This window comes from Peromyscus leucopus, chromosome 10, assembly GCF_004664715.2.
Source record: "Peromyscus leucopus breed LL Stock chromosome 10, UCI_PerLeu_2.1, whole genome shotgun sequence".
NCBI classification, from domain to species: domain Eukaryota; kingdom Metazoa; phylum Chordata; class Mammalia; order Rodentia; family Cricetidae; genus Peromyscus; species Peromyscus leucopus.
The window spans coordinates 78399419-78411995 of NC_051071.1; the positions used below are offsets into that span (position 1 = coordinate 78399419).

At 40.9% G+C, this 12577-nt stretch overlaps 1 protein-coding gene across 2 annotated transcripts in view; it reads right to left on the reverse strand.

Annotated features, from left to right (window-relative positions):
- Nucleotides 1-1906: 1906 nt before the first annotated feature.
- The window catches only part of Cdkl2 (cyclin dependent kinase like 2), a 29346-nt gene continuing 18675 nt past the window's right edge, over nucleotides 1907-12577 (reverse strand). For both annotated transcript variants that reach the window (XM_028881905.2, XM_028881904.2), the window contains exons 9-15: nucleotides 11757-11886; nucleotides 9582-9880; nucleotides 8975-9068; nucleotides 7131-7254; nucleotides 6836-6942; nucleotides 4009-4095; nucleotides 1907-3106 (exon numbers count right to left, since the gene is read on the reverse strand). In XM_028881905.2, the coding sequence (XP_028737738.1) occupies nucleotides 4030-4095; nucleotides 6836-6942; nucleotides 7131-7254; nucleotides 8975-9068; nucleotides 9582-9880; nucleotides 11757-11886 (820 nt within the window). In that variant the 3' untranslated portion in view covers nucleotides 1907-3106; nucleotides 4009-4029. The remainder of the gene's footprint in view (nucleotides 3107-4008; nucleotides 4096-6835; nucleotides 6943-7130; nucleotides 7255-8974; nucleotides 9069-9581; nucleotides 9881-11756; nucleotides 11887-12577) is intronic.

Sequence of the window (12577 nt, forward strand, 5' to 3'; positions counted from 1 at the left end):
GGGACTCTATGTTAACTAATGCAGCATTTCCCAGAATTTTATTTGAACCTTTCTCACTTCTACAAGAAATGATTCTGTGTGCCAGAGTAAAGAATAAAAGAATTAAACAAGGCTCCAAAATGGGCTGAGACAAATTTTCTTGAAAACGTAAAATGGTATTTTTGTTTTAAAGAAAGTTTGCGGTGAATAACGTATCAGGTGTCCCAAGCTCATGTTACAGGTGAGACACATCAGGATTTGAGGTAAGGCATTTCTCAGTGTGTGGAGCAGCAGATGTGTTGTGGATTAGTTACATCTTCAAGTTATTTCATGTTTGAAACTAAGAAGAGGAAAAAAGGTAATACCAATTAGAAAGGAATATGAGAACATAACTTCTCACACAAACAGAAGCGTTAAAGCTCCTACTGCCATTAAAAACACACTCGACACAAAACACTAGAGAAAAAGTTAGTCCAACTCACTCAACAAGCCTAAGTCTCTAGAGCGAGCTCTGCTGGGCGCTGCTTCCTGGCCTGTGTTTGGTTGCAATCAGGAGGCCTTAAAAACAATTTAACCACGTTTTCCAGTCTAGTCTGACCAAGAGCTTCATACAGACCCAGCCGAACACAGTGCACTACTAAGAGGAGAAGGCGAAAGTGGCTGGGAAGCCTGCCGTTCCAAACGCACCAGGGGGGCTCTGCCAGCAGAACCAGGCTCTAAGTTTGGGCCTGGGTCTCTCATACTTTTGCCAAATGGTGTTACAAAACGTCATTCTGTACAGCCGTACAAGAAAATTAACTTGACACCCTGTGTCTATAATTTCCACCAGAAAAAAAGAGAAGAGAATTAACTGATTACTTCAATTGTATTTATTAATACCATATAGTGGTATGTATATCATTTATAATCTAATTAATATAAATTGAAACCATCTATCGTGCTTAGACAATATTTATTAATTTTAAAACATAGGTAGGCACAGCAAGCCCATTGTCTCTCAAAAGTACTTAAAATAATTTCACATTAGCATGTTCACATAAAGTGCATTCTTGTAAGAAAAGACTAAACACCCACAAATTGGAAAAAGATATTTTGGTCAGTACCTACAGACTTGATTTGAACAATCTCTAGTTCTTTGGTTCCACACCAAAGTTCTAACAAAATATGATCTTCGAATATCAATAAGGACTTGAGAAATGATTTTTAATTCCTTAATTCTAAAGTTCATAACGTGTCTTTTTTTTTTTTTTTTTTTTTTTTTTGGTTTTTCGAGACAGGGTTTCTCTGTGTAGCTTTGCGCCTTTTCCTGGAACTCACTTGGTAGCCCAGGCTGGCCTCGAACTCACAGAGATCCGCCTGGCTCTGCCTCCCGAGTGCTGGGATTAAAGGCGTGCGCCACCACCGCCCGGCCATAACGTGTCTTAAGAGACCAAAGATACCACACTCAAGTATACAAATGATCAGATAGCTGACAGACCCTCTGTTGTCAAGCTAATATTTCCGCAGTGGCCTTTCGGTGAAAACAGCACTGAAGTGAGCTGGGTGCCCCTCAGCCGTAAGCACCGTCTGCTTCTCATGCTGCTGTCTATTGGGAAGAGTTCTCAATGGAACAGTAAAAGCATGGGATTCTAGTAGAAAGCCTACTTCTACTGACAGAGTGACTTTATCAGCATGTTAGTCTTACTAATCTAGGCAAACCTTTGCTTGGTCAAATGTTTAAAACACAGCTTTTCAATAAAAATAGAATTTTAATTTAACTACTACCAATAGACTTTTTGTTGGAACCTTTTATTTTTGCCTCCACCTGAATGTCTACTCCTTTGAGGTCCCAAGTGTCCAAGTTTAGGATTTCATTTTTAAGTCCCCCAAGGTAATGAAGAATTCTTGTTCAGCTCTTAGGCTAAGTTCTAGTCAACAGCTTTTGAGAAAAAAAAAAAAAAAAAAAAAAAAAAAAAAACCTATACAAATTCTGCCCCTGAAGAGCTATATTCTCAAATGATAAATGTGGGCATGGCTGAAAACCCAGAACCAGGACCCTGGAGTCAAACTGGTCTGATCCCCCCACCTAAAAGGTTGTAAACCTGTTCATCAGAAAGTGTATGTGGAATGCAGGTAAATGACTATGCACCTTGGTAAAAAGGCTTTTGGGTAAGCCGAAGTATTTGTGATAAAAAGGCAATAGGAATTTCTGTGGGTCCAATCCACTATCAACCTCTATCATAACCACTATCACAGACAAGATTGGAGTCCATGCGCTTCCATAAAGCCTCCTCCGTTGAGTGGCTCAATAGTGACTGCCTAGCCAGGAGAACTAGTTGGATTAGTAGGCAGCTGTGCACCATCTCTTATTTTGTATACCTTTTTCCTCAGTGAGCAGCTCAGTTCTTAACTCCCAGGTGTACCTACAAGACTCTCCTTCACACCATTCCAATCATGTCCTTTCACACAGAACGTTAGCACCAGAATCTCTCACTACAGAGGACTATCCAATCTAAGTCATTAGAAACGAAAGGGCTGTCTGCCTGGTGTATCAGCACAGTTCTTAGATCAGAAGAGACCAGATTCCCATGACACACGGACTGGACATCAACAGCGACAGAGAACAGACACACATCCAACCACAAACAGCAGTCGCATTCCACCTTAGTGCCTAGAAACAAGCTTCTTAAATGTGTTCTTACAGTTAAAGTAAAGGAAACTTCTCTTATAGATGCTAGCTTTTTGTTTTCATTTTCAACTGTAAACATTTATATAGATAATATACAAAGTTCAATGCACAAAACATGACTTTCATAATGATTCTTTCCCTTTTTTTACTCACTTTTAATCTCAGATAACTTTAAATACACAATCTAGCTAATATCAAATACACATTCATGTAACAAGAACCGTATCACTATTCTTCCGTGGATATATCTTGAAATAGGTTGGAAAGGTGAAGGGGTAACAGCAGGGGGACACGTGTTTAATCTTCCTTTGAAGTATTTGGACGTCTGTCTTGCCTTCTTCTGCAAAGCCTTTCTTAGAAAACGTAGGTAGTTGAGAAGGAAACAGTCAAGCCGCAGATCTCTTCTCGGGCATCAGTGCGCTGGCTGCAAGAGGACGTCATCTCAGTGCTAAGCAGCATCTAGAAGCAGGGTACACCACCAAACACTTTACACAGTCTTCCTGGAAACTGACTTTCATGTTGCTTACTTTCTCATGTCGAATATGTTGGTAATACTTGTGGTTACTGTGTAGTCTAAGAAACTTAAAGATTTTAAAGACAATCTTTAGGATACTTATCAATCTAAACAATCATGTGTAGCACACTGTCTCATTTTAGACAAACACTGGCTGATTTTGATGTAACAGACCTAAGTTTTATAGGGCCTGCAACTTGTAGAGTTCATGTGAACTGATTGTCCACAGTTCACATGAACTAACTCAATGCACTGCATCATCCAGGCCTTTTGTGTGGCCTTGGAAGAGCTTGTGCAAAGGAAAGCTTGCAATTTAAGCTTTGTTCACTTGAAAGTAAATTTAGCTTTGACATCATAGGTGTTCAAAATACTTCATTAAGGTTAATTAGTTAACATGATATTTTATCGCCATCACATTTTACAGAGTTAATGAGAGATCAATAAGAAATGTTGTGCTTAAGGTCACATAACAGATGTCTGAGTGAGACTGGGCCGCTAAAGCGTTCAGTTCTCACAAGCAAGGCTACTGTTTACTATATTGTGTATTCTGCTTTACTGGGACCAAAATGGCCAGGTAATCACTTAATGGATCTTGCTTTACAAGACTGACTCTGAAGACAGACATGCATTCTCCTGGAGGACTTGTCACCCTACATTCATATTGCCTCATCCAGTAAAATGCAGGTTAGCTTAAGAACAAATGGAAGCTCCATGGGAAGTGATTTCATCCCACAGATGATGCTACCCCGGCTTTTCTAAGCAGCACACCCCTTCTTTGCCAGCAGTTTTCACGGAATCACCACAGAATGTTTTCACTCAAGTTTTAAGGAGGAGGAATCAGACGTACCCTGTTCAGGCTAAGTGAGTCTCAGTGCTGATGCTCCATCCGAGGCAAATCACCCTCAGAATCCTCTGACAGGGGAGATCCTGATCCCTACAAATTAATAAGTGTTACAGGTGTCCAGTGATTGCAAAACTCCCTCTACCCAAAAATTCTGATTGAGTCTTTTCAGACTCAGGGGCTCAGGACTGAAGATGCTCTTGTGGAAAAGGAGGAAGTAAGAGGACCCAATTCCTATATTTATACACATTTTATTTGTTTGTTTGTTTGTTTGAGACAGAGTTTCTTACAGCCAGGGCTGGCCTCCAGCTTGCTATCTAGCCAAGAATGACCTTGACCTCTTTTTTTTTTTTTTTTTTTGGTTTTTTTCGAGACAGGGTTTCTCTTGTGTAGCTTTGCGCCTTTCCTGGAACTCACTTGGTAGCCCAGGCTGGCCTCGAATTCACAGAGATCCGCCTGCCTCTGCCTCCCGAGTGCTGGGATTAAAGGCGTGCGCCACCACTGCCCGGCGACCTTGACCTCTTGATCCCCCTGCTTCCAATTCCCAAGTGCTGGGATGATAGGTCTGCACTGCCACACCTGGTTTATGTATGTGAAATGTTAGAGAGCTTGGAGAGAGAGCGGTTTAGAGCACTTGTTGGATTCAATGCCCAGCACTCACATAGCAGCTCACAACATCTGTAACTCCAGTCCAGTTTCAGGGTCTCTGTCTCATCTTCTGACTCGGCACACACATGGTACACATATATATGTGCAGACAGACCATTCATACATATAAGATGAAATAAACAGATCTTTAAAAGATACTTTGCAGCCAGCTGTCAGCCGAGCACTAGAGAGGATTTTGAGTTCAAGGCCAGACTGGGCCACTCAGTCCCCAAAAGACTTATGAACAAAGAGGAGATACTTCTGGTCTGCCATGCCCCAGTACAACCAATCTCTCCCACTCATCCCAAAACAAAAGCAAGAATCTGTTGGAACCAAAGCAGCCATTACAACTGTTACACGCAGTAGAGGAAAACATCCTTAAAGCGAATGGCAGAAATTCTCAACCCAGGCACAGAGGCTGCAGGCAAATGACCAGTGCACATGTTAGGACTGAGTGAGGCCAAATCTGAAGTGTGGAGAGCTAACTGTGTATGCAAGCTGGGCTGGTTAAGGTCACACAGTGGGTGATGAAGCGCTTGTAAGCATGAAAAACTGAGTTCGGTCCCAGAATCCATGTAAAAAAGCTGGGCTTTGTAGCATGCGCTTACGGTCTCAGCACTGGCAAGGGTGAGGCACGTGGCCACCTGAGACTTGCTGGCCAGCCACATGGCCACCTGAGACTTGCTGGCCAGCCACGTGGCCACCTGAGACTTGCTGGCCAGCCACAGCAGCCTAATCAGTGAGCTGCAGGTGAGTGAGAGATCATATCTCAGAAGACAAAATGCACAGACCCTGAGATGATAATACAAACACATAAATATAAGGAGGGTGGATCAAGGAGAATAATCAGTATGTTCAAGAAGTCTTGGACACATTCAAGAGGCTAAACCTGAGAACTTACAGGACAGAAGGAGCAGAGGTAAAATTGAATAGAATAGACAAGACTATTTAGTCACATTATTGTGGCACCGTTGGGAGGGGGTGGCTACTGCACAAAAAAAAAGAGAGAGAGGGAGGGGGGAGGGAGGGAGGGAGAGAGGGAGAAAAGAATGAAGAAAGAAAGAAAAAGAAATTATCACAGAAAACTTCCAAATTTACAGAAAGAAGTAGGCTTCTAGACACAAGAGGTATACACAACTCCAAACAGACACAACCAGAAAGGAATCGCTCCATGACACAGTATAGCAAGGGTGTCAAAACACAAGGTAAAGAGATAATCTTAACAGCAACACTAGATGAATGGATAATCAACATTTGATATACATAGAAAACAGAATACTATCTAGCTCTAAAGAAAAATGAAGTTGTAAAATTTGCAAGAAAATGGATGGACTTAGAATGTGGAATATTAAACAAAACCATGAAATCTCAGAAAAAAACCCACCACATTCTCTCTCATATGCAGAATCTAGCCAGCAATATATGTGCACATGTAAGCACACATTCTTGTGAGTATAACATAACACAAAGAAAAGAGAGCAAGAGCCAGCCATGGTGGCACACACCTTTAATCCCAGCACTTGGGAGGCAGAGCCAGGCGGATCTCTGTGAGTTCAAGGCCAGCCTGATCTACAGAGTGAGATCCAGGACAGGCAGCAAAACTACACAGAGAAACCCTGTCCAAAGAGAGAGAGAGAGAGAGAGAGAGAGAGAGAGAGAAGAAAACATATTGGCAGAAGGCTGAGTATAAGGGGATGAGGAAGGACTGAATGCAGGTGATAAACACGAGTTATGAAAGATGATAAAAGGCTAATTATTTTTGTACTTCTAATTCTAGCATGAATCTTTTGGGCTGAGTGGTAGATAAGTGCATAAAATATAGTCAACACGGGAAGTGCCACAGCTTCCATTCTGAATGCTTATTCTAACTGTACAGAAGTTCATTGAGTTGTATAGGTTTTTGATCTGGTTAACTTTGGGATACAATGTTTTCATTTGTTTGCCAGTTGTTTATAATAAAGTTTATTCAAAACAATGTTTAAAGATAGAGGCCCCCATCTCAAAAACTGAAGAATGGATTCAGAAGTGTTACGATAAATATGTGGGTAACAAAGTTCCATGTGTAATGAACTTATAAACCAAAGAGATCATATGAAACCTGCCAAATTCCTAAGGGCAAATCCCCCCACAGCACACTAAGTCTGAGAGAGCCCTGGCCGCGTCTACGGCGGGCGCAGTTCTGTACCTGGTGGAGCGCAATGCTGGAAGCGTGCAGGTCAATGGCGGCCAGAGAGGGAATCCGAGATTCAGAGAGAGATTTGTTCTCTTTCTTTATTAGCCTGGAATTTCGAGCTAGATAAAAAGTAGTCAAAAACATAAAGAATTAGGAACGATTAGTTTTCCACATGTATAAGTACTTATTCACTGCAAGTGAACACACTAGCCTACTTAAGTACATAAACTAATACATTTTTAACCTTGTTAGTTTCTTTAACTTACAATTTAGCAAGATAAACAAAGGCTGGGAGTAGAACACATACCTATGCCTTCTAAAGCTCTCAGTTCCGGAAGATGATTATAGTTTAGTTCAGGCAATCGCACATCTGCTTTGGAGTATTCCTTCCTTTTCTTATTAGCCTGAAGGAGGTACTTTTCACTAGAGACCTAATTATCAGAATGATTAACACACACACATCAGTTTAAGGTGAGCTAGGCTTTCATTCTCTTGTAACTACTATATTCATATACTCAAATGCGTGATTTCAAGGACTGGGATAATAAAACTGTAAGGGCATTACCGACACAGAAAACAGTTTCACCAGCTCCTTTACCAAACTCACCACCAACTACCAAACAGACTGCTCTCTAGTTTCTTCTCTCCCTTTGCCAATCTTCAGTGGAAGTCCCAGCAAGCCACAGGCACGGAAGATGGGCATGACATCCTGGCTCTCTACACCAGCAGGGTCAGTCTTATACCACTGCCTGGGCTTTTCAGCACACAAATGCTGTTCTTTACCTTAATTGTGACCAGCTGGTCTTCATATATATCATCCAGCCCCCACGTTTACCGTCTCAATATAATCTTGTTACTCAGCTTTGGAGTAACTCTCCAGCGGCTCTAACAGACTAGCCATTCTGTAATTGATGGAATGGATCAGTGAGGAGAACAAAAGCACACATCACTGAGCTGGAAGTTTACTTTCCACTGCAAAGACAATATATTTCTACAACACAGGGGGCACCAGGTACCTACAGTGTAAGGAAATTAGGTAAGGAGAGGGTCCAGACAGTGATAGAGGACTAGATGCCATATTAAAATGACTTCAATAATAAACAAGGCCTCAGAATACCATTTCTCGTGGACTAGAGGATTATCTAGGGGAAGAACGTTCTAAAGAAGGAGAAATAATAAGTGTAAAAGCCCAAAGGCAGGGGTGTATCTGGCCATCACATCAAAGCAGAAAGGAAATCTACAGCGGAACAGATCAAGGCACATATAGACAGAGATGGGACACAGGATTAGGGAAGTGACTCATGCAAGGACTTATTATACCCAAAAGGACTCTGACCTTTACACAGAGAACAGAGGCCAACTGAGAGTTTTCATCAGAACAAAAGCTGAACTACTTGGCATGGTCTTGGACCAGCATTCTGGAGGCTTTGCTGAGAGCATGATGCTCCTTCCCATGCTACCTCTGAACCACATACATAATTCTCACATTAAAATCTGCCATCATGGTTGCTTGGTTGGTTGGTTGGTTGGTTGGTTGGTTTGGTTTGGTTTTTCAAAACAGGCTTTCTTTGTGTAGCCCTGGCTGTCCTGGAACTAGCTCTGCAGACCAGGGTGGCCTCGAACTCACAGATCCGCCTGCCTCTGCAAGTGCAGGGATTAAAGGTGTGCGCCACCACCACCCGACCTGCCATCATGTTTTTACCTTGATGATCTACTAGACCCTGAACTCCACAAAGATTGAATCAATTCAGTACTAGTATCTTATATACAACAGAACTCTCAAAAATGTTTCTGAAGTGATTACACAAAATACTTTCACTAAAAATCTAGTAAGATAATAAGACAAAGTATCTTCTTTTTGCTCTTTAAAAAGAACTCAACTGCAAGCATTAGGTTAAAAAAAATTTATTTATGTTGCCGAAAAGAAATGAGATGGCATCTTAAGAGAATCTTTCATTCAGACTTAGAAAATTTATTTAAACATTCAGAATTTCAAATTATGGCTATGACAAGTTAGGATGGTATTGTATGTTCAGATTTTACTCTATGTCTCCAAATAAAACTCTTAATTCTTCACTCTCATGTTTAAGACCAATGCAGGTCTAGAAGTGATGAGTGGTTGCTCTTTTGCTGCTGAGAACTGTTACTTACGGATGTGGTCACATTCATATTATAAATTCCTGATGGAGAAGGTTGATTTGGTTTAACAAATGGATTACAGTATTTCTTAGTTTTCTCATCCACTCTGTAACAAAGGTTTTAAGTTAGAATTATCAATAATTATTTTTTTCAAACACAAAATCAATGACATCATGCTAAAAGATACTCAGAACTTAGTATTTATCTGCAAGCACACAACACACAGGAATCTGGTGAGCCACCCGACCTCTTATGACACCACTCGGGCTTCCCACAGCTGCCCCTTTCAGGAAAATGCCCAAAGGAGTGTCTGTGTGCCACAAAATGCTCACCACCAGTCCATGCAGCAGCAGGGACTCAAAACTAATTAGTCTTCTCATTAATGACAGCCTCTCATGTTATTAACCAGCTGTAGATTCTCTTTATCACGAACAACAGTAAAACCTGACTGTCTTAGGGCTCAGGTGAACTCTCCTTTTTTAGCAAATTCTAACAATTTTTGTCACAAGGTCATCATATTTAAGCTGTTTTAGAAGCAGAAATTACATCGAGAATTCTGACAGTAAAACAATGTGAACAAATTAACAAGCATTTTTTTTGTTTCATTTTCCATTCATACCTGTAACTCTGAACTCCAGGAATCGTCCCCATTCCAGCACTAATACCAGGAGCCACTGCAGAAAGATTGTGTGTGAGCGGAGGAATCGCCATGCCTGGATTTCTTGGGTGATCAATGTTGACATTGCTGCAGTCTCTGAGGCTTGTGGAAGGCAAGCCTTTGATGTGGCTTGTCCCGTTGTCATGGACACAGCTGGCATTTGAAGCTCTGCTTCCTTTTTCAGCTTTCTCACCATCAATTTTTGACCCTTTTATTTTAAGCACTTTAGAATCCTTAATTTTGGGATCAGCATTTGTATCCTGACCATTAATAAAGATATTAAAAAGTTAATGATCTGACAAGAAACTTCACATCCTTATTCTACCTATGGAATTAAAATTAAATCAAGATTCTTATTCAAACAGTTATAGTGAAAATACAAGAAGAATGTATGTGATGCATACCAACTTAATAGATGATAAATAGGTAGGTAGAGAGAGAGATGATGGATAGATGGTTGATAGAGGATGGCTAGATAGATCGATGGTAGACAGACAGACAGACAGGTCTGTGGGTATACATTTCAGTAGGGAGGAAAACATGGGAGAGGAACAGAGATTTCTGCTCTTGCTCTTACATATTCGGAGTCAGCAAACAGAAAATTAAAAACTCTTCTTTTGTTTCACTTGATAGTAGTAGAAATGCTGTCAAGAACAGACCCTGAGTGACTTAGCAGGAAAAGTAAACTTCTGTTTTTTTGTGTTTCAATACAAGGTTTCTCTGTACTGGACCTGGCTTTGTAAACCAGGCTGGCCCCAAACTCACAAAAATCCACCTGCCTCTGCCTCTCAAGTGCTGGGATTAAAAGCACAAGCCACCACCGCCCAGTCTGAAAAGTAAAGTTTTAACTAAGTGTCATAATCACGAATTTAAAATGTTATAAAAATTCTGAAAGTAATATTTTCACTTTCTATTATTAAGGAAGGAAAGTAGATGGAGTTGGTGGTGTCTGTCCCTGGGTGTGTACAGGTGTGCTCCCCAGTGTTGTATGTACACAGACGAGGTGCTCAGTGTTCTCGGACACATGTGTAGAACTGAAATCCTCTGAAGAAGCTGCGTCCACACTAGAGATTTTGCAGACTGGTTTTGGATGAGAAACTGTGACTGTGGAGAGACAGACGTAGGTCTAAAGACAAAGTTACCTTGGATTATCTTAGTCCCTTTAATAGCCACTTAAACTCTGTATCTGACCCAGCTTCCTCCAGACTACCAGGTGAACTCTTGGATTGTATTCTAAGCATAAAGGACCTCTAGCCCTACCAATCCAAAAGCTAAAGGCTGTAAGATAACATCTGAAAAGCATAGAAAGACCTTGTGCTCTGCTGTAGCTCACCTACTCTGTGGCTGTGACGTTCTTACAGCAAAACATGTCAGTCAGGGGAATTAAAATCCATATTCCGGGGCTGGAGAAATGGCTCAGCGGTTAAGAATACTGGCTGCTCTTCTAGAGGACCCGGGTTCAATTCCCAGCACCCACATGGCACCTCACAACTCTCTGTAACTCCAGTTCTAGGGAATCTGACACTCTCACACCAATGCACATAAAATAAAGTTAAATAAATTAAAAAAAAAAAATCCATGTTCCTGGGGCACGGTTACTCATCCATGGCCCAGAACATGCCGTTTCCTTGTGTCCTACAAGTCACTGTTTTTTGTAAGGTGGCTTTCTAAGCAACGTTATTGCACTTTCTAGTACCCGCTGAGCATTTAAAATACGATCTACTAAGGTGTTTTCTTTTTTTTTTAAGGTGGTGTCTATAGGAAAGAAATTATCTTCTTGTTTGTTTGGCTTCTTGTACCCAGGTTGAAAGTTAACAATTTCTCCAGTATTTTAAAACTTTAAAATCTTCATTGCTAGACTGGAGAGCTGGCTCAACAGGAAAGAGCACTTGTTGCTCTATAGAAGACAAGGTTGGATTCCCAGCACCCCCGTGGTGGCTGAAACCATTTGAAATTCCAGTTCTAGAGGATCCAATGCCCTCTTCTGACCTTAACAGGTACCAAGCCTGAATGTGGTTCACACATACATAGACTAAATACTCACACATAAAATAAAATGAATAAATCTAATTTTTTATAAAATTAAATCTTCATTATTTTCCTCCATACATTGAAACCTTAAAGCAGAATATTTACCTGTACCACAAGTGTCTTTCTTTCTTCACCTAAGGCATCATCTTTTTCTTTCTTTCTGTTTTGAGATTTTTTTGGTAAAGAATTATTCCTGGCATCTTTCTCTATTTTCAACTGCAATTCTTGAGAAAACCTATATAAAAGTACATGTCTCAATTAAAACAAAATTATACAAAAAAGACAAACCTAGAAAAAAATCAAGATAATCATTTAAGACTCAGTATTAAACTAATTCATTTTACTTTATTTATAATGAGAAAAATCACATTCCATATGAACAGTTCCTAAAAGCTTTGGAGCGTGGGAGAGACTTAGCGTGAGAATGGCTGAGCCGCCCTGTAAACACTGGTCCTGATGGGGTAAAATGGGAGTGGATGGGGCTGGTGGTATCCCACCAAGACTGAGACACCCTCACCAAACCATGCCAGCAGTGATTGTGCTCCTCCCGGCCAGAGTCAGGGTGTGCGTGGGGGTGGGGGAGTCCCATCTCTCTTCAGACTCTGGGTGGTAAGAAGAGAAGCTCCGTGGTCTGTAGTGGCCGTCTTAGGAGACGCACTTGGACGAACGGCTGTAAGTCAAGTGCAAGTCAAGCCACGCAAGTTTTTCATGAAATACTGGCACTTGAAAGACAAACTGAAAAGCCATGCTTATTCAGAGGGGTGTGTAGCAGACACTCCGCTTTGAAAATGAACAAGGTGGGCTAATCATTGCAAGGAAAGCAACGGATAATATTCCTGTAAACAATGAAATTCAAACTTTCATGCAAAAATTACAATTCTATTAACTTGGGATCTTAGAGATCCTCCCATAGTTCAAAAGTTTTC